Genomic DNA, 21,361 nt, shown 5'->3' with positions numbered 1-21,361 from the left:
TAGCTCTGAAGCACTTCACAATCACTGGGGTCCACTCGTCCTCTGATGGACGGTGATTCACCGAGCTCAGCTCTCACCGCACAGGGCTAGCAGGAACCAGGGGCACTTGGTGCCGAGGATTCGCGCCCCGTCCAGCCCCGTCCCCACGCTCCCACGGGAGGACAAGCAGCTCTCCCGTGCTGAGAGGCCACTTGACTCTGCAGGCAGCTGATGAGAGGGAGGGGATGCGGCCTCCCTGCAGGCGTTGAGCTGCTGGAAAACATCCGCAGCAGATCTGCTGGGCTGGCCTTGCTGCAGCCTCTCTGGAGCACCTAAAGCCAGCGAGCGTCCCAGCTGCACGGCGCCTGCAGAAGCCCCCAGCAGCTCCGCAGCCACCGCAGCTGCGTGGGGTCACGGCGTGAGCACACCTCACCCAGCGCCCTGCCTGACAGGGGCTACTGGGGACGTTCAGCCACGGGTTATAAGGAAACTGCACGGCGTGAGCTTCCCTAACAGCCTCCCAGCACGCAGCAGCTTGGGGCTGTGCTTAACAGCCACGGGTGAAGCTGCCCGGTGGCATTTTGAGCTCGTTTTGGATTTGAGTGTCCTCAGGCTTGTGTCCCATGTTCAGGCAAAGCTTGTGGGGCAGAACCAGGCGGGCTTGGAGCTGCCTGGCCCGTGCCACTCCAGCTGCTCTCATTTTACAGCTAGACAGCAGCACTGCTCCGGGTCCGTGCTGTTACCTCCAGGACTTGATCCACGATTTCCTGCATGACCTCACACTGAGCTTCCGTATCGCTGGAGCACAAAAACAAGAGGAAATCCAAGTTACAAAGGAAGATACCGAGAGCAGGGACAAGGGGGCTTTGTGCTGAGCTGGCTCTGCTCGGGAGCCCCCAGGACCTGAGAGTGGGGGTGGCCCTGCTTTGCGCTGGTGCCAGGCTTAGAGGAAGGCACGGCTCCGAAGCACAGACTGCAGAGACCCAGCCCTGGGAGAACGCGCTGCACTGCTGCGGCACCTACTTACAAAAGTGCCCGAGGTTGTCTGCAGCAAGACAAACAAATTAAATGACTAAAAGCATCAGATTAAATGCACTTAAAGCCATAAAGCCATAAATTACGTTAAATCAGCCCACTATGCCAAGGTCTGAAAAACAATAGCTTTTTTAACCTTCTTTAGATGGAGTTAATTCCAAGGTCACTGCAAATCAACAGCAGCGATGGGGAACATGCAGGCAGTGGAACAGGTACATCTCTGTGCATCGAGAGCGTGCCCCATGCAGAGAGGCACCGACAGCCCCAAGCAGCAGTAGCCCCAAAGGCCTGCACAGCCTCCCCTCGTCAGTCCACCAGCAGGGAAGGATGAAGCTCAAAGCCTTTTGCCTTCCTGTCCCTGACTCAGAGAAACGCTGTAGCCCCCAGGAAATTGCTGGGGTGAGCAAGTGCATGCACTGCAAGTGGAAGCATTGCTGGGGTGTCCCAGTCTGAGCCTGCTCCGAGGGCAGATTGCAAGGCTCTTTAGCCAGCACTGTGCAAAACCAGCTGGGCTTTTCCTGCAGAAGCTGTGCAAAGGGACCTCTGTGGGCTACAGGGAGACAAGCCACAGGATGGCATCGGCTTGGAGAAAGGCTCTTGGAGCAAGCAGCACTGAATAGCAGGGCTCTAAGGTCTCGTGTGTCACTGCCCCAAAGACACCAGCGTGAAACGCGACCCAACACCAACCTTCCCTTCTGCAGCTGCAGAACCTTATCCTTCAGTGACTCATCCAGCTGGTCCAGGAACGGCGTGATATCAACGGGCTCCTCCACAATGGTTTCTTTGATCGGATGAAACCTGAACTCCCTCTTCTTCCCTGCAACAAAAGTAGTAATGCTGGAAATTGCCCGTTTTCCCAAGCAGCCGCATCTGATAAGCGCCGAGGCAACCTGCCCTAGCAGCAGGAGTCGCGTGGGGCTGCTGGGGCATTCGGTGCCCCGGTGTGTGACCCAGCCCCTGGTCTCGCCTTCATCCTTGGGAGATGTGTCCGGGTCACGGTGAGCAGGACGGCAGGATGGGATCCGAACACGGGGGTGTCCAGAGCCGTGTCCCCCACTCAGTCCAGTTTCCAGAAGCGATGCTTTGCCTGTGCCCCAACGTGCTCTCACACAGCTCACTCACGGGGCTCTCTCCACCCGAGGCACAAACGCTCGCCTTCAGGATTCCGGCACTGAGGCACCCCAACTGCTTCTCCACACCCTCATCCTTCAGCCTCACTCCAGGCATAAAAATGAACTGCAGCAGAGTCCAGAAGTGCCAGGGTCAGCAGGGAAGCGCTCTCGGGGAAGCTCTGACTACAGGATGGGACAAGGCGGCCGATCCCCTTTGCAAAAATCCTCTCCTCTGCTTGCGGCTTCTGAGCCCATGCCCCTTCCAGGGCCCCAGGCAGCCGTCACAGCGCTGTCGGGACTATTGAAGACTGCTCCAGCACAGTCCTGGGCCTGCGGCCCCTCCCTGCTGCAGGGGTAGCCCTCCAGCACGGCAGGAAGCCCGGGGGAGTCCTACCACCAGGGCCAGGAACAGCTTGAGATGCCTCCAGCTCCAGAGAGCTAGCAGAGGGGATTCTGGCCTCATGCAGACTTGTCAGCCCCAGGACTTCGAGAGGGACTCGCAGAGGCCTCCAGTGAGTGTAATGAAAACCGTGTGACTGAGCAATTAGAGGCCTGAGCCTCATTAGCAGCTGCCTGAGAACAGAGACACCCTGTTCCCAAACAAACCATCCAGCACAGCATCTGCCACAGGGATTCCCAGCCACGCAGTGCAGCAGGGCTTGAGGCTAGTCAGACATCCAGAGAGGACTCAGGGCAGGGAAAGCGCTGCGTTCGAAGGTGTGAAGCTCCGGGGAATCGCCACACAAGGCGACGAGGCCCCACTGCCTTTCCCTTTGAGCACAGAGCTGCAGCAGCCCCACGGAGCCGGGCTGCTGGCGGGGGAGGCTGGGCAGCAGGAGAGCATCGGGCTGAGCATCTCCTGCAGATGGAAGCCTGGGTGTTGAAAATTGGGTCTGCCTTGTGCGCAGTGATCCCTGCTGCTGACGGAAAGGGGCTTTGAGGGGCTGTGCTTACAGCTGGGGGCCCTCCCGTCACGAGGGGGACCCGTGGCAGAGCGCTGGCTGCCGCTGCCCCGACACCAAGGTGCCGAGAGCATCGGTGCCCAGCTGGCTGCACCCCTCACCTTTGCTGTTCAAGTCCTCTTCATCGTCACTAAAGGCGGCCTCGGCGTTGTCATAGCAACTGTCATCTTTGTCTGACATGTGATTGTCCATCTCCATGGAAACAGGTTCCTCAATTTTGACTGCGAGAACAAATGCAAAGGGGTGAGAGCAGAAGCGAGGTTACGGCGGCTCCTGGCACAGCCCCGGGGCAGGACAAGCTCCGCTCATGAGTCACCACAACCAGGCTCTGGCTAAAGCTGAAATGTTCTGCACAGGGGAAGAGAGATCCTGGGCGAGTGACAGGCCCTGGAAAACTCACGCTGGGGAACAGGACTCCCCGTGACTCCATTTCACCATCCCCATTCGGGGCAAAGCGCGGCAGCGCCAGGGCGTTCTCCATCCGAGCTGCCCAGCACCCCTCCTGCTCCATCCCTCGCCCCAGCCAGCAGCAGAGCCCAAGGCCCCGAGCAAAGCCACAGCCCGGGGAGCTCCGCGAGGCCGTGGGGCTCGGGGCAGCAGGGTTTGCTGCTGAGATGGGTTCCTTCTGCCAACTCAGCTGATGCAACGGCAAGGACAGGCTCACAGGCACAGCCCTTCAGCGGATATGGCCGAGCAGCAGCACTCTCCTGGAAAATTCAGGTTGGAAACGCTTGCTCTTTGTTTAACCTAATTAAGGTTAATCAATTAGCCTACAGAGACGAAAGGCTAAGTACCCCCCATGGAACAGAGCGAGAAACAGGGAGCGAGCGGCTTTACCGTACTGCGGGGCCGGGATGAAGGGAGCTCGCAGCCACCCATAAACGCAGGCACCCAGGGCTCTCATCTCCCTGGGGCCCGGCCCTGACCTCCTGGCAGCGGCTCTCGCTGCGGGACAGCTGGGGGAAGCCCTGCTGCAGCCTCCCCCTACCACCCGCCCGCTCCCTACCTTCAATGGGGGGCGAGGGCGAACTGCAGAACTCCGGGAATTTCTCCCTCAGCATGGCTCGCAGCTCCTTGTCCAGCTTGGGGTTGTCAAAGAGAGGGGCCAAGTGGCTGTGTTGGGGGGTAGGAAAGGAATGGGATGAGAAACAGCTGGGATGCAGCCCCCGCTTCCCTACAGAGCTGGAAACCCAAAGCAAGACCTACCAGACCCTCCAGCCACTGCACAGTCCTTAAAGCCCTTCCCTTCCCCAGTTCCTGGCAGTCCCCCAAGGGCCACCCTCCTTCCACAGCCCCGTTCATCTGGTGGCTTGCTACCAACCCCAAAAAGCTGTGCTGGGCTCTGCAAAGCCTCCTGCCCCAACCCTCCCCCTCTGGATGCCGAGGAGAGCGAGCCACGAACGCTTCCAGAGTGTGATGAGCAAGGGACAAGCCTCCATCTGGGCCCTGCCTAGCTGCTCCCCGGTGCACGTGCCAGAGGATTTCCTCCCTTCTGGCAGGGCTTTGACTCGTCCTACAGACCGCAGCCTGCCAGGTCCCACCTTCCTTCCTGCACAGCAGCTGGGGGGCCCTCGCTTTGCCACCACCGGGACCTGTGTCACCAACAGGTGCACGGGAAGGGAAGAAGAGGCCTCACCAGGATGGGAAGGTGGCTGCTGCAGTTATCTGCAGGCTGGAGCACCACGAGCAAGGCTGCTCAGCTCGGTGACCAGGAAGGAGGAGTGGCTGCAGCCTCCCTGACTGCCCCAACCCCTTGGCTGAAGGGACTGCTCTCAGGACGAGCCCCAGCACCACAAAGACAAAGCTATGGCTTATTCCATGGGCTGTATGCAATGCGAATGCCTCTTGCAGGGACTGGGGTTCATTTTGACCAGGCTGGTGAGACCGGGGCCCCGGAAGGCTGGTGCACAGCAGTTCTATGGATGCAGCAAGATTCAGGGACGCCTTACGCCAGGACTCGCTTCTCCACGATGTGGGTGAGGGAGTTGAACACGCCTTGCCGCACGTGAGCCTCCAGCGGCGGGTAGAAGTTGGGAATGATCTGAAAGCAAGAGAACGACCACGTCAGTGCCATGAGCCCTTCCCCGACACAGCCGGGACCAGCCCAGGTCCGTGGCCCAAACTCTTGGGCCATGTTCGCCTCGAGCACGGCACCCCAGCTGCTCTTGACCAAGAGGGGTAGCAGGAGAGCTCCGTGAGTGCAGCATCTCAGGGATGGAGCACAGAGGGAGGACCAGCCTGTACCTCTGGTTCCCTACCCCACAGGACCGGCCTGCACATCCCCCAGGGATGAGAAAGCTCCCGAGGCAGCATCCGGGCAGTTGAGAGGCTCCAGGGCTTGCCAGAGCCACGCTCCAAGCAGCAGCGAGCGCTGCAGGAGCAGGGTGAATAGGAGACAGACACCCCAAGCGACATTCGGCTCTGTCCACACGCAGTCCTTTGCTTCTGGCGAGAGGAAGACAACTCCTCCCTGCAATCTGGGTCATCCCGGCAACCTTCCACCCAGATCCTCTGCCAGAAGGCAGCAGTTGCTTTTGGCCGCGGGCAGCCCAGGGACGGGAGCGCAGCGAGCGGTGCTGCGTGCGAGGGAGGAAAGTGACGCAACGCGCGGCTCTTCCAGCGCTCACGCCACAGAAAGACCCCGCTTCCAAGAACTCCATCAGCCCTCCCCGGGACCAAATTACTGGAACCAGCCCTCTTGGCACCGCTGCCCCAGTGCTGAGGGGCACAGCCAGCTCTGTAGCTGCTGCCCAAGCAGCGCCTTGCTTTGAAAGGGAGGCGACGGGTCTGATCGGGGAACATCGCAAACAGATTCTGTTTACCCCCAGGGGATGTCGCTGGGCCAAGCACTTCATTAGGTACTAAAGGGAACAATTCAGAAGCCTTTTTCCTACTAATGCTCATCCTTCTGGAAGGGTTTATTTGCAGACATGGGAAGTCTTACACGCCTTCCCACAGTGGCATTCCCATTAATGAATGACACATGGGCCCGGGGCTCAGCGCTCCAGAAACAGCCCTGGATTTACCAAGAGACCACACGGACTCACAGAAGCCTCTCGTGGCTGGTTTGAAGAGGCAAATCATTCAGCTGAGCGTCTGCAGCAGCGTGCCTGACTATGGTCTTGGCAGATCAGTCGGGGAAAAATCCCTCCTTAATTTAGCATAGGTAAGGGGAGGTTAAAAGGGCTCTCTTGGGCTGCCGGCAGATTCTGAGCTACTCTGGGGGCTGTTTCGCAATCGAGAGGCACAGTGCAAAACCAGATGATGCACTGAGGAATGCAGGGAAAAAAAAAAGAAGACGGGGGAACAGCTTTTTTGTTTGTTTGTTTCTCTGAAGAATGGGCAGTGAGATGACACTGTTTCGCAGCTCAATTATCACCAGCTTTAGGGATTTCTGAAACACCCTTACTGCGGGATGCAGCGGCCTTTGCACCAGGAACTCCCTGGGGAGTGAAGACATCTGCCTTGCTTGTGCCTGCGCTGCTGGTGTCTGCCCTTTGGGACTGTCCAGCACAGAGTGAGGGGCAGCTCGCGGGGAGCAGGCTGTGCAGCTAGCCAGTTTTAGCACAGGAGGGAAGGCACCGACCTACCCTAACGCATTCGAGCATCAGCGATGGGCAGCGGGGAACGGCTCAGAGGAGAGCATGTCCCAAGGGCATGGTTGCAATCCCTAAGGGAGCAGCTCCTGCCCAGCACACTTCCACTCCCGTGCACCAGGAGCAAGCAGACGAGGCTAAACCAAGCCCCAGGGGCTGGCACAGCGACCAGCGCTCTTTGGAGAGTGACTTCTGCTCAGCTGGGTGGTTTAGGCAGGGGGGAGATGGCCTGCGGGGCTCCCTCCCTCCTCACCATCCTCTCTTCACACTGTACAGGAGTCCCTGTCCCACCGGTGGCAGAGGGACCGCGTGGACCCCAGTGGCTGCTCTCAAAGCCACCACCACTCAACCCTGGCCACGCAACTCATCTGGCAAGCCAGGGAACTCCCCTGGGAGCGAGGGGTGGCTCACCCGGCACATGAAATCCAGCAGCGTGGCGGTGATGGCAGGGTGAGGCTTCATGGAGTGGTGCATCACGAGAATGGCAGGCTCTGGAAGGAGAGAGCAGGGAGCACCGTGCTGAGAGCCCAAAGACACCAACACCCTCCTCTCCCCCCCCACCTGCTGCGGACCTACCCTGCTGCCCCCCCAGTGCAGAGGGAACCCCCTTCTTTTGGCTCCTCCGCACCCCTGCCCTCATCCAGCTCCTAAATAACATTTGGGCTTCAAGCAGCAGGCACGAAGCAGGATCCCCGTGGGCAGGAGCAGGGCTCTACCAGTCCCTGCTCACGTGCCCCAAGCCCGGGGACAGCCCTGCAGCCAGGCACGCAGGGACGGACACGCTGGGGCTGGCCACTGACCCTGGGGAAGAGGCTTGCTGCTGCCACGTGGCAAAAGCCACAATGAAAGGGGGCTCCGACAAAGCAGCTCCCCTGCAAGCTGCCAGACCCCAGGAGTTCAGGGCAGGGGAGGGAACTGATGCTCTTTGGAGATAATCTGTCGGGCTTTCCCCACCAGATCCCACCGTCTCCACCAGCTCCGGAAGCCGTTAACCCCTTCTTTGACCCCTGCCCGTTCAGAGATGGGCTCCCCGCAGGGTACCTATATTCATGATGCTGTCCTTCTCGGGGTTGAAGAAGAGCCAGTCATAGAATAGGGCCAGTTTGGCATTCGAAGCAGCAACGTTGGACTAGAGAAGAAAAAAAAAATCAATTAGTGAGTGCTGAGCACCGCTCTCTGCGCACCCGACGTGCCAGGCCCTGCTGCTGCGCGGGGAGGGGCAGCGATGCTCTTCCCACCACCAGCACAAGGCAGGGCTGGCCCCAGCTCCCCTGGGCACCTGCTGCTGCTCTGGGTGGGTTTTCAGACCGGGTGGGAAATTCCTGGAGAAACCTGCCTGCTTTGAAGGCAGCTCCAGCCAGAATAAGCAGAGCAGCAGAGGGTAAGGCAGCCCCGAGACCGAGAGATACCAGCCACGTGCTCTGCCTGGCTACAACCTGCAGTGGTGCTGAACTGGACTCCACGTCTCGTTTGGCCTTATCTGCCACGTGCTCATGGGCACAGCAACCGCCTCCTCTCCAGCTTCTGCCGTTTGACAAGTGCTGCAGAGCGCAGTGCTGGCTGGGATAAGGAACGACTGGCTGGGAGGAGGGAGCAGGGGCGATCGAGGCTGTAGGGAGGCCTCGGGCTGCATGTGCTCTCTCATCCTGCTTTAACTGTAGAGGCCTCCAAGATTTGTCCAGGCACAAAAGCAAAGTGCGTGACAAGTTAGAAGTGAGACGGTGAAGTTTATGCTGGGAAAGCCAATCCCAAAGGCTCCACCATGCAGCAGAGCCAGGACTGGAATGCAGAGCCCAGAACAAAGACCGATGTCCTAATCGCTGCTCTGCAACTCTCCTCTAGCCCAGCCAGCAAAACCTAATCCCAATCTCCCCAACAGCTTTCAGCATCAGCAGGTTACCCTCCCCTTGCAGGGAAGGGATCCCACGCAGTTACGTGACTCGCTCTCAGGCTTGGCTGGAGTTTGGGAACTAGATTACTGCTGGAAAAATGTGCTCCCCGAGCTGCCGTGCGGCAGAAGGAGCCGAGGGTGCCTCTGGCCCGCAGGACTCACCGTGCAGGTGGTGAGCAGCCACCCGATGATGGCCCAGCGCGGGAGGATGTCGGAGCTGAGCACCTCGTTGGAGGGGTGGACCACGCCACAGATGTAGCGTATGAGGTCGCAGCGCAGGGACTGGCTGTCGGGGGTGGACAGGTACTGCCGCTGAAACCAGTCCTGGTACCGCTTCTGCTGGCCGAACCGCACCTGGAGGGGAAGGGGAAGCCACAGGTTTTTGCTCAGAGCTCAGGGAAAGTTTAGAAAAACCGCCAGAACCACCAACGGGCTCGTCTGCCATCCTGAAAGCTGCCTCTTTTGGCAGGCTCCCCTTCACGCCCTGCTCCCCACCAGCCCCACGTCGGCAGCATCTTCAGAGAGCACGAGGAAGCAAAGGGGCCATTGTGCAGCGCGCCGCCGCCTCCAGCCGAGCGGACGGGACCACACGCCCCGCGCGCAGCACGCGGCGCAGCCCGGCGAGGGGGGAGCAGCCCTGCCTGGCGTGCGAGCGCAGATAAGGGTTAACCCCCGTGCTGTCGCAGCGCAGCTCCTGGCCTCTCTCGAACAGCGCTGCTGTTGTCAGAGCTCTGATAACCCACCGCATCGCAGCCATTCAGAGAAAGCGCTTGCCTTGGAAAGCGGCCAGCCAGGAGCAATGTTCCCCTGCAAAGCCGTTTTGTGCCTTTTAATGAATACCAGGGATGTCTCGGGCCCAGCTACATCAGCTCCTGCCGGGCAGTCTTTCCTCCTCTCGTTGCCATTAGATGCCAGAAGCAAAGAACACTTGCACCAGCCCTGGACAGCCCTTTCCTTTTAGCTGCTTGCACCATTTCACCCTGCAGAAACCTTCCCTGCTGAACCGTGGCAGCAGCAGGTGTGGGTATTCTGCTCCCTCTCCCCAAGTAGGAACGGGGCTGGTGCAGGGTGGACCCGTCAGGGACGAGTGCCCTCCTCCCCCGTGCTGGCACAGGACCCCGAGCGAGTGCGAGGGACTCACCCGCGAGGTCATGAAGAGCAGCTTGGTCTCCATGTCGGGAGTGAGGCGACATGCCAGGAATTTGCGAGAAGTCCTCGACTGGAGGAGCTGCAGGACACCTGGGGAGAGACAGACGGGGGTCAGCACCTGCACAGACCCACGGACAGCACCGAACGGGATCTGCGTGGGGTTTTACCAACGTCCTCAGTGGGGTCAGGTCAGAGCATTAAGCTCTGTTTCCCTATGGCCATAAGCACTGGAAAGAGATCGTGATTTTGGCTTGAAAGGTCTACTAAAACATCTCCTGTCCAGAGATCAGTGGGGACATCAGTGATCAGAACGCAGGGGCAAGATCTGGGTGAGGAAGCCCGGACACCAAGGTGCAAGCTATAACCACCACAGTACATCTCCCGTATCTTGCCAGGGAGCACAAAGATGACCTTAGACTTGTCCCTGCCACTCGTCCCACCCCAGCTGATGGCTTCAGATGGAGCAGTTGGCACCAAAAAGCAGGGCTGGCATAAAAGAGCGCACATCCAGGGCTCTGCCAGCATCTAAGCCCAGCTCCTCCCCTGGTTTAAAGGCGCCCAGATGTGAAGATGAAGACCAGACATAAGAAAAAAAAACCTCGTGCGTAAAGAACAGAGCTGGGGGAATGCAGAAGGGGAGGCTGCAAAAGCCACTCATCATTCCCGGGCAGCTGGAAGAGGAGGAATTTATGACCTGAGCAGAGAGGCTTTGCTGCCGCTCGACAAGACCTGAAGGATTTACAAGGCCGCCAGCTCCGCCGCAGACAGGCGGGCGCCGGGGATGCTGCACGCACGAGGTGCGCTTCGCCCTCCCCGTTTGGGGGCTTTCTCCGCACCACGCAGCCAGGTCACACCTAGGGGACGGGTAGGGGGAAGCTTCGGAGCAGGGAGCACGGCTGGCAGCTCCTGCAGAGCTCAGGGAAAGGCTGGAGCAAGCTGCGCGGCAGGGGAAGGGAGCCGCAGGAACACCTCACCGGTGAAAAGCTCCCGGCACGACGTCCCTCGGAGGGACGGATCCTGAGCCTGGAGCCTCCCGCCCCGCTCGGTGCTGCTGGGCTCGGGCCCCAGCCACGGGAGCGCGGAGCTCAGCGAGCCTGGCTTGGATCAGAGCAGCACGGAGCCGAGCACATGCGCTGGCAGCTGCTCGAGCTAACAGCCACCTCGCAGAGCAATTACGGCAGGCTCTCAGCAGGTGGCAAGAGGGCAAAGAATAAGTCCTAGGAAAAAGGCCAACTGCAGGGGAATTATTTTGGGGAGCGGGCTCTGAAGCACGAGTGAGGCGCAGGCGTTGTCTCGGCTTTATGGATCATGCCCGGGCGTTGTCTCACCTTTGTGCATCATCAGGCAATGCCCCTGGCTGGTGGCGGTGGTGTCAAACAGGAGAAAAACAGAACCACGGGAGAAAGGGCAAAAGCCGTGGGGAATTTGCTGCTTGTCAGCAGAATATGAGTCAGGAGCACCGACACCAGCCCCGGCTTAGGGATTATTTTGCTGGGTCATTAGCGTGGCTAGAACTGCACCAAAAAATCAGGAAACAGCCCTGATGAGCGCCCTGGACAGATCAGATTCTGCTTGAAGGCCCCCAAGCCGGCTGCGGGGTCCTCTGCAGGATGGGGAGGAAAAGCCCAGAGGCTGCTGCTGTGCACAGCCAGGAAGAGCTCGCTTTCTCCCTGCCGCACCCACGGCTGCAAGGCCACGGGTAAATGCCACTGCTCCACAGCAGGAACTGCACGGAGACACGCTCAGCAGCGCGTGCACTGCCCAGGCGTGGTCTCACCTTTGTGCATCGTCGGGCAATGCCGCGGGCTGGCAGCGGTGGTGCTGAACGGGAAAAAAACAGAACCACAGGAGAAAGGGCAAAAGCCGTGGGGAGTTTGCTGCTTGTCAGCAGAGAACGAGTCGGGAGCGCCGATGTCAGCCCCAACGCATGGATTGCTTTGCAGGGTCACTTGGTTAAAACTGCAGCAAACCAGGAAAATCACCCTGATTGCTGCCCCTACCAGCGTGGGAAGGGAGAGAAGCTACAGAGATGCTCGCTAGATGCCCCAGGACGCTCCAAAAGCATGAGCAGCTACGAAGATTCAGACAGAATTTGGAATGCTTCTAGTAGAAAGGCTTCGGGAAGAAGAGGCAGGGCTGAGCCTCCCTTCAGGCACGACTAGGTCTCTTCTGGCTCCGTGAGCCCCACGAGCCACCTCCGATACCCAGAAAGGAGAACTCGGTCCCTGCAGCCCTTCAGCTGGCAAGCCTCAGCAGAGACCAGCCATGACAGGAGAGGTTCTGGAGATGGAGAAGAAGCCAGAGATCGCAGAGCTTAAGGAGCATTTAATCAAACGATGCGCTGCGAGTTTCCCTGAGCATAATCTGAGACCTTTAAAGTGACGCTAACACGGCCCCTGAGAGGAGAGCAGGCACTGGGGGTGGGGAAAAACACTTTAAAGCCCCGTTTCCAAAGACTCCCTCGAATTGCTGCAGACAGATAATGATGTGACAGCCCCTAGTGAAGTGAATAATTTATAGCTATAAAAATTATAAATGTAACACTCTCTCCATCACATCTATTTTACCCCAGACTATGCAGAGTGCTTCACAGCTGCGTGTTTGACACACCTAGAGTGGAAAGCTACTGGGAGAAATGAAATCCCATTTAGAAAGTGTCAATCGCTGCATCTTCTGGGCTTCTTGGTTTAAAGCTACGGAGGTTCCTTGAGGTCTCTTCTGGAGAGTCTGAAGAACTCAGACACTTTATATCTCTGGGCTTCTGCTTCACCTCAGCTTATAAATCAGTTGATTAAGAAAACTAATTATGGAAGTGTGAAGTCCAGAACCGGCAGTACGATTCCATGACTGCTGTTGTGGCCCAGCTGCATTCCTGTGATTTGTCCACCTCAAACCGCCTGTTCTTCAAAGCCCCTTGCAGCCAGTGGAAAGCTGCTTTTGGAGGCATCTCCTTCCAGTCAGCAGCGAGAAGAGGCTCTGCAAACAGCCACGTGGGCCCCGACACCGACGGAGGTGGGATCACACGGGGTAATTATAGCTCCCCCTGCACGCTCTGCTCTAAGAGAGCATCTGGGAAGAACCCCCACGCTCAGCGTGCTTTGCTTCGTAACGGACTGACAGCGGCGTCAGCAGCCTGCCAAAGGCACACGGGGTGGCTCAGGGCTACTGGGGACACGGCAGGGGCTGTTCCCTGCCCGCGGGCAGGGCAGGACGAATCCGGCCGCCCCTTCGGCCCTGCCTACCTGTGAACTGCGCGCTGAGGACCTGCGGGTTGTGGATGATGTCCTTCCAGAGCTGCTCAAACTCCGGTATCCTTGCGACGTTCTGCAGGAGCCGCACGAGGTCACGGCCGACCATGAAGCAGTCCATGAACTGGGGAAAGAAGAGGAAAAAGCCTCACCGAGTGTTTACCTGCTCCCAAGCAGGGGGAAGGCGCTGGGGGGGTGGGTGGGAGGAGGGGAAGGGAGGAACAGTCAGTCCTTCAACCTCACCGCCGGCTCCAGATGATTCACTCTTTGCACAATATCTACACTCCTGCCCCTGGCAGCCTGCCCCTCTTTTGAAGTTAGTAGGTTCTGAGAGGCAGGGTGACAGGCGGGAAGGTCAACGGCTATTTTAAAATGTTCCCTCTCTTGCAAAGCAAACAATCAGCCCATAAATCTGACATTTTGTCTCCAGGACCGCAGCCAGTCTCTGAAGCTCCGACTTCGCGCTTGGTCCTTCTTGCCCAGCGAGGAGGAAGGGGAGAGCGGGCAGCGCGTGGGATGGGAGCAGCAGGGACCTCGCAGCCTGCAGGGCGAGGATGCTGAGCCCAAGGACGCCAGCCAGCACCTGGTGCTGGTGGCTTCTCCTGCACAGGATGGACTAAGGGTGGCCCGGGGCTGGCTATCATGTTCTCCACCAGCCTGCGAGGCCACCAGCTGCCTCCCTAAGGGAGGAGCTGATATTCCTGCGGCTATTTTAAGCCCTGACAACCACCGAGGCACCACAGCAGCAGCAAGGGAACGGTTTCAAACCTTGTGGCCCGAATAGAACAGACTGGAACGAGGCAGCCTACTCAAAATGGTTCAAAAGCTGTTCACAGCCTGCGCTGGGAACAAACCAGGCACCGGTGCCAGCAGGGTGCACGCTGGGGTGACCCCGAGGAGCCAGCAGCTCTCATGCTCCCAGCTTTTCCTATCCAAGCATGGCACGAGGAGCACAGGCAGCGCCACGCGCGCAGGCACAGACACCCCAGGGAGCCAGGCCTCCCCTCCCAGCCGTCCCCCAGTTCGCTCACCCGTTCGCGGAGGAGGGAGATGCAGAAATCCACCTCCTTCTGGCGGAGCACCTGGAGCTGAGACGTTCCGTGGTGGTCCACGATGAGCCGCAGGTACGTGTACACTGCCATCGCTATCAAGATGCTGCTTTTCAGTACCCACTCTCTGCCAGAGGAAGGAAAAAAAAAAACCAAAAACATTTTCAGCTACATCTTAGAGGGAACCACCACAAGAAATTATACACCGCGAGAGAGACCGAGGCCAGAAGAAACCAAGCACTGAGGAAAGGAGCAAGGGCAGGGACTCCAGCCTGGAGAACGTTCACCCACTGACTGTTTGCCCTCCACAACCGGCTCCGTGCCAGCTCTCGCTACACTTCGGGCCACCCCTTCCTCCCCCATGGAGGGTCCCATTGCAGTCTGCCGGCCGGGGGCTCGGACCCAAGCTCTCTGGCAGGGTGGCAGACACACACAGGAGCTGCTGGGTTAGATTTCCAGGGCCACGGAGGTGCTCACGGCCACAACAAGCTGAGCTATTTGCAACTGCAAGCGATAACGTGCTCAGGGGTGAGCACAGGGAGCAGCTCCATGAACACTCGGCCTCGACGCTAGCACTGCCTGCCACAGGAGCATCTCCTTTCATCCCTGCAGCCATCCAGCACCGAGCAAGACACAAGGCAGCAGGATGAGCTACAAAGGACCTTCCCACAGGGGCAGGGCTCCACGCTGCCTGCCTCAACGGGCTGCTCACGAAGCAGGTGCCTCGCACACAGCTGAGGCATGTGGCGCTGCCGAGCAGAAAGCCACCCCTTGTGCTGCCCGAGGGGAGAGACAGCACGGCAGCAGGGATGCAAGGAAGTCAGCACTTGTTCCTTTTCCTTGGCCGGAGCAGCACGTGCAGCTCGGGCAGCGCGTGAAGAGCTGCTGCTGCCCCACCTCAACCACCCGGCAGCACGGGGGGCAGAAGGAAAAGCACAGCTGCGACTACGGGGACGCCGAAATGACAAAAGGAGAGAGCTGGGGAGAAGGAGATGTGCTGATTTGCAAGAGGACGGATCTAGCTACATAGAGAAGGTCTGGAAACCGCACCAGGACAGACAGCACAGCACAGGAATCCATCGCCCTCGGAGCAGGGCAGAGGCGAGGGGACGTGGCGAGCCTCGCCTGCAGCACGAGTGCCTACAGGCACGGTCGTACTCCACTTCTGCGCCCTCGGAGGGCAAGCCGGCTCACGGAGCAGTGCTCCGGCGGCTTTCTGCGAGCAGATTTGTTTCCCAGTTGTATGGGCGGGTGCCACAGCCCTGCTCCCCTGGCAGAGCGCGGCCGCCAGCCGCCACGGCTCCCGCGAGCGCCCTGCCCGCTGGGTGTGCCGCGTTCTCGCTCTCCCTTATCTAACTGCAACAATAAATACTCTCGGTCCATAAAAACGACCGAGTCAGCCTGGCTGTTTGCGCTGGATGCCAGGAACGGGCCAGGCCGGCTCGCTGCCTCCCGCGTGATGGATAACCCGCAGCATCTCCCGGCTCAGCCAGCCGTAAATCAGAGCCCCGCAGGAGTGCCACCGCCGCGCGTGGCAGCTGCACCGCCACCGCCACCTGAAGAGACACCAGCCCGGTGGCAAATGAGTCAGCTGCCCTAAATCACCGGAGGGAGCCTGGGAAGACATGACAAGTGTTTGCTTTCCCAGGCTCTTCTCGCTGCATCGAGCTGGCTGCGAGGAGCTGATTAATTAAGCGGCCGGGCGGCGTGGCCGGGCGGCGCTGCGCGAGGTTACGTCTAGGGAGGATGTGGGAGTAATTAAGGCCGGGATCCTGGGGGCTGTCAGGTCAGCGTCTCCCCCTTTTCCCAATGAGAGCTGCGCAGAAAAGAAAAACGCTGTCAAATGGGGGGGAGTCAGAAGCCACCCACAGCCCCAGGATTCATCGATCGGACAGGCAGAGAAGATGAAAACGCTTGGGGGAAGCGCTGCGCTCGCACAGCCGTTAGCAGCGAGCAGCGAAATTAGCGGCTGGCTTCCGAGAGGGAGCGGAGTGGCCTCCCCTCCAGTGCGGGCAGTGCTTGAACAGCAGCTTTGTTGTTACTGGTTTTAATTAAACCAAGCACTCAACACTCTGAATGTGGAATCAGATCTTCACATGCGTGGCTTTAATTAAAGCTCTGCCTTCCCCCTGATCAAAGGGCATAAATCCCCGCGGAGAGCTGCAGGTTCTCCTCTGGGCTCGCTCCCAGGCCTCAGCTCTCCTCGTGCAGGGTTTCTGAGCTGCTGCAGGATGATCCCCGGGCACTCCAGCAGCACCTTCAGCAGGGGCCGAGCCTTTTCCTTCCACATCTGCTCCTGTCAGACTCCTTCAGTGATCGAGCTCAGCTAGCACTTAGTGCGCTGGGCTGTCTCCTGCAGACCCAAGGCCAGATGTGGACTCGGATCACCAGCGAGAAGCTGTTTCTCCCCCAGTCCAGCTGTTTGCAGTTATTTGTTTGCAAGGCAAAAGCTGTAACGTGCTTTGGCGAGACAAGCAGAGCGTCGGGGATGTTCCGAGGCGCGGACTGGCAGCAGCGAGCAGCAGCAGAGCACGGCGAGACCACGTTAAGAGCGGGTAAAGCTTGGAAGCAGCTGGGAATGGAAGAGCTGAGCTTAGCACGAAGGGAGATGGGGAAATGCTGCCAAGGAGCAAAGGTCAGAGAAGCCCAGGAGATCTCGGAGGGTCTCTCCACGCTTCCTACAGCGAGCCCGCACAGCGGGGCACTAGATGGCACTCACGGCAGCATGCATCGGCACAGCTAATCCCGGAGACAAATCACCAGGACTGTTAGCCGTGGCCAAATAAATGCTTTAACAACTTGATTGTTAACCACAGTAATAAGCGATTTGAGGAGAATCGCTGCTATTATAGACAGCGCTTGGTGAAAAGCTATAGGCTATTTAAAAATAATCACTCTGCCCAGTTGAGGGCTGCAGCTAGGAATTCTGCTTATCATCAATTAGCTGCTGCTTTGCCAACAAAGGACAATGCAGAGCCCACAGGACAATACTTCCCAGATGGCTTGTCCCCAACAAATTAAAGTTGCAGCCCCAACGAAGCAGGAGCTGTTTAAACACAGGAAGCTTTTTGGGCAATTAACTCTGTCCTACTCCTGCGAAAGGAACACCTCCCCCGCAGCTCAGGAAACGCAGGAAGAAAATATTCCTGGGATGCTGCTCGGGGGCCACGCGTGCTCCTCCGCACGCCGGGTGCTGCCGTGGCACGGCCCAGGTGCCGCACGCTGCGGCACGGCCGTGTCCTCGTGCAACGCCCGCGGGAGGCTGCGGGACAGGCACCAGCCTGGGCAGAGCGTCTCATCTGACGTGGCACGCAGCCGCTCTCCAAACCCTGCGGTTTGCTAACGGCAGGACTTGAGGACGCCCTCCCACACACAACCTGCAGCAGGAGGGCTTTGAGAGTGAGGGATTCGTGGCACAGCCTGGCAATGTGCTTGGTGACACGTTAAGGGAACGCAGGGGTCTTTTGCACGGGAAACCCCATCAACGCACTCCCACTCGGGCTCGTGCTGCAAGTGCTGCTCCCAACCCTGCCTCTCGTGCACGGGGCAGGACGACAAACCCTCCTGGCCGCCAGACGAGGCGCGCGCTCACCCGCGTAACGCCCAGCCGCCGCTCTCCTGACGGCACCAGCCTCTGCCAGCGCCTCCCGAGCACCGTACCTTTGCTCCGTCAGGATCTCCAGGACGTTCTCGGCCAGCCAGATGTTCTTCGCAGTCACATCCCCGCCTGAAAGTGGGAAAACAATACAGGAGAGAAAAAACAGTCGGATTAACGGTATGGTGGTGCTGCTGGATTCAGCTGGACCACCGACGGCTTCAGTGCCTGTACCCCCAGCAAGGAGAAGCTAATTAAGGGCTCTGGAGCACATCCTGCTGTCTGCTCCTACTCTGCCCGCTGCACACGCTTGGCTGTTCCAAGATGTACTGATAGCGTGTTTATAAGTGCAGCAGGCTGGCTTTCTGTTAGGGGATCAGGGGGGTCTTTACTGCAATCTTGCAGAAGAACTGGAATAGGGAGTCAGGAATTATCCTTTCTGGAAAGCAGAGGAGAAGCCAGAAAGGGGTGAGATTCAGTAGCTGGGAAAAACAAAACTAAACAAAAACACATTCCCAGCTGCTGAGCCTACAACAGGGACACAGCATCTGCAAACAACACCCGAGCTGTCCGGCGAAGGCCAGGTGTCAAAGCAGAGTCTCGCCCTCTCAGCGTGGCCCTTCGGCACGAGGCTGGAGCCCGTGGCCAAGGCCACGAGGAGCGGAGGGCCTCCTGCGGCGGGGGCACAGCGAACTGCTAGAGCAGGCAGGCCAAAACAACGGGGTCACAACAATTAAGGCATCGTAAACGCAGTGAGAAGCGAGACTGCGGCATCCTTCCAGAACAGCAGGGGCCCTGAACGGGGAGGTGTAAGCAAGGGGAAACAAGGGATGCCTTCACCGATGGGTTTTTAAATGCTCTGTTTACGCTGCGACGACAGGGCCAGGACAGCTTGGCTCCCGCTCAGGACTCTGTCCCCTCCCTCCCCGTTCTTCCTCCCCTGAAGAGCAGACCTAGCAATTTCCAATCCAGGCTGCCCAGCCCCGCGTCACGGGCACACACAATAAAAACACAATGTCAGGTTTTATGGTGGGACGTTAATTCCCCCACAGTGGCCAGCACCAGGGCTGAGTAGGGAACACGGAAGAGGCACCGTTCCTGTGAATCCGGAAAGGCGTGTGTGCGCGCACGAGTGTGGGGTGCTCACACCAGGCCCGGTGGGAACACGCTACGGGCTTCCATACAGGCAGCTCCAGCTCCCTGCGAGAGCTACTGACTTTACACCGCATCTCCGATGAGTTACACGGCTCTTATCATCGCACAGGTCAGAGCGGGGACCAGGGATGATGCCGGTGCTCGTATGCAGCGTGACAGGGTGAAAGCTGGCAGCAGCAGCAACCAATTCGCTTCCTGTTCCAGCATTTGCCAGAAGCCTCCTGGCTCTCTCTGTGATTCACTCCTCGTAGAGGGTGTTGGGAGCAACAGACTCGTGAGGGTTTACCCTCTGCTCCATCCTTCCTGGAGAGATTTCCTCACCAGACAGGTTGGGGCAGGCTGAGCGCCTGCCAGCAAGCTCTGCTCCTGCCTGTCCCGAGTCCTGCGACGCGGGAAGCCGGTCCGGACCTGGCCGCGCAGCAGCCCGGGCTCTGGCTCCGATTCCAAGCGCAGCACACCACGAGCCCTGCTGCATGCCCAGCCTGCTGGCACGAGCAGGCGGACGCAGGCAGATCCCGCTGCCTGGGAGCACGGAACCCACCTGCGATCTGCTTCATGAAGGTCATGCAGACGCCGTCTGCGCCAAGCACGCCGCTCTTCACCAGCTCCCGCAGCAGCCACACCAGCTGGAGGGGGGGAAGAGATGAGCGCAGGTTCTGCCAGACCCTCCCACGACACCTCCCCACAGCACCCTGGGTGCCCCTGTGGCAAACGCCACCACCACCCCGTATTTCCCTTCCACGACGCGGAGCAAAGGAGCTTGTCCCCAAGCCCCCCCAGCTCCAACGCCCTCTGCTCGTCCTCTGCCAGGCTGGCACGAGGAGGGGGGCTCTGGGGAGAAGACCTCTCCTCACCTGGGTCCGACACGTGTCCTGCAGCTTCAGGTACTTCTCCATGAGGATCTGGTTGATCTTGTTGAGAACAATGTTCATGCCATCTCGGCTCACCAGTGCCAAGTCCCGGTAGCACTGCAGCAGAGGACGGCAGGAGATGGTTACAGATAAGGGACCACAATGGAAAACATACCGTTGTTGTTTTTGTTTTTTTTTTTTTTTAAATCAAAACCTGATTAGATAACAGCAAATAAATTGATCTCAGGGGAGGAGGAACATCAAAGGCAGGCAGGCTCTGTGGCGTGACCTGAATCAGCATCCCAGGGCCAGGCCAGGCCGAGCTAATAATCCTCCGGGGCATTACAAATGACAGCTGGATGCGCTGGGTTTAGCCCCGGGGGCCAAAGGTTTCGCACTCCAGAACAGACCCCGTCGGGTGGCTCACAACAACCTCCCCCGTCCCCTCATCCCAGCCCTCCCCGGGCTCTGCCACGGCTCCGGAGAGACCAATACCAGAGAGGAAAGACAGCCAACGGTCCTTGGGAAGGATCAATGAATAAACAGTCCCATCGAGATAGGGCGAGGAAGGACCTTATCGGCCAGCGTCCAGGAAAAATGCTGGCCAGAGAGCAAAGGTGCTGGCTCTCCCTTCCCCTCTGGTCAGGGCAGCAGGGGGTGGAGGGCGCCGAGGAAGTAATTTGCTAAGTAGCTCTGAATGAATGTTAATTTGCGCCGGTAAATGTCATGATATTCCCGAGAGCAGGGGTCTGCTCTCTGCATCCTACTTTAGAGAGTTAATGAGGCCTCAAAAGATCCCTTTGATTAGGCTCCCCGTGCTCAGGCTTTCTCCCTCCCTCTTCCATAGAGAACCTTTTAAAGAAATAAAAACAAAACTACAACACCACCACCACAAATCAGAATCCGAGAGGTGCAGACTTTTTGGGGCCTCCAATTGCTTTTGCAATGCTAAAGGAGTACCCGCGAAGCAGAGCCAGACTCGGTGTCTCCGCGCAGGCTGCTACCTGGCCAGGATCAGGCATCTCCTTTGGGAGAGCAGCACATCCATCAGGGAAAACGCCTGCGAGGAGGCAGCCCGGGGGATGCCAATTCCCCCGAGCTCTGCCCAGACTCGGGGTTTTTCCTCCGTTGTTTGGAAAACGCCAGCGCTGTCAGGCCCCTGCCCTGCCTGGATCCTCCTCCTCTGCTCTGGTGCGGGGTCAGGGCGACCACCACCCGTCGCCCCTCGCCCGTCTCTCACGGGCAGGTTCGTTTCTGCGCCCGGGGGAGCAGCAGGGAGGTGAACGCTTCTCACCTTAGCAGCTTTTCTTGGCGGTCAGGAGCTTCTGCTGCGTTCAGGGAGCTCCTTTTCTGGGTCACACACCTGCCCTTTGCATTTCTGGTGGCCGTGCGGGAGGTTCAGTGCCCAACTCTGCGTTTAAAGCCACTTTCAGGTCCTATGACACAGCTCAGAGCACGGATTAGCTCCCGACGGGCTGGGCTGACCCTGGCAGGCCCCAGGAGAAGGGCTGCAACGAGCGGCCAGAAGAGATGCTCCAAGGAACTCACTTCAGCGTCAGTCCCAGGAGAAGGGCATCACAACCTTGCTACCTCTGGAAGTTTGGCAGCTCTTCCTTCACCTCGCTTGCTGCAAACTTCCCCAAATGTCAACCACCGCAGAAAACTGCAACACAGCCCACACAAAGGACGCTCCCGATGCCTGCTCCAAAACACAACCAGAGGAGCACAAATCCCCTTTT

At 58.9% G+C, this 21,361-nt stretch overlaps 2 protein-coding genes across 2 annotated transcripts in view; one reads left to right on the top strand and one right to left on the bottom strand.

Annotated features, from left to right (window-relative positions):
• The window catches only part of INTS3 (integrator complex subunit 3), a 39,553-nt gene that overhangs the window by 10,592 nt on the left and 7,600 nt on the right, over positions 1 to 21,361 (bottom strand). Inside the window, exons 4-17 of the mRNA XM_080569702.1 lie at positions 19,626 to 19,739; positions 19,313 to 19,397; positions 17,682 to 17,748; positions 14,004 to 14,148; positions 12,967 to 13,096; positions 9,717 to 9,814; positions 8,738 to 8,929; positions 7,726 to 7,813; positions 7,096 to 7,175; positions 5,038 to 5,129; positions 4,095 to 4,201; positions 3,190 to 3,309; positions 1,702 to 1,831; positions 723 to 777 (exon numbers count right to left, since the gene is read on the bottom strand). Coding sequence (XP_080425828.1) covers positions 723 to 777; positions 1,702 to 1,831; positions 3,190 to 3,309; positions 4,095 to 4,201; positions 5,038 to 5,129; positions 7,096 to 7,175; positions 7,726 to 7,813; positions 8,738 to 8,929; positions 9,717 to 9,814; positions 12,967 to 13,096; positions 14,004 to 14,148; positions 17,682 to 17,748; positions 19,313 to 19,397; positions 19,626 to 19,739 — 1,503 coding nt within the window. The remainder of the gene's footprint in view (positions 1 to 722; positions 778 to 1,701; positions 1,832 to 3,189; positions 3,310 to 4,094; positions 4,202 to 5,037; positions 5,130 to 7,095; positions 7,176 to 7,725; positions 7,814 to 8,737; positions 8,930 to 9,716; positions 9,815 to 12,966; positions 13,097 to 14,003; positions 14,149 to 17,681; positions 17,749 to 19,312; positions 19,398 to 19,625; positions 19,740 to 21,361) is intronic.
• Positions 14,565 to 21,361, top strand: part of LOC308183513 (protein S100-A14-like) — a 60,785-nt gene continuing 53,988 nt past the window's right edge. Inside the window, exon 1 of the mRNA XM_080569711.1 lies at positions 14,565 to 14,570. The gene's annotated coding sequence lies outside the window, so the exon portion shown is untranslated. The remainder of the gene's footprint in view (positions 14,571 to 21,361) is intronic.

Source organism: Anser brachyrhynchus (genome assembly GCF_964034855.1).
Source record: "Anser brachyrhynchus genome assembly, chromosome: 28".
In the NCBI taxonomy this organism is placed as follows: Eukaryota; Metazoa; Chordata; class Aves; order Anseriformes; family Anatidae; genus Anser; species Anser brachyrhynchus.
This window is presented reverse-complemented; position numbering and strand designations above follow the sequence as displayed.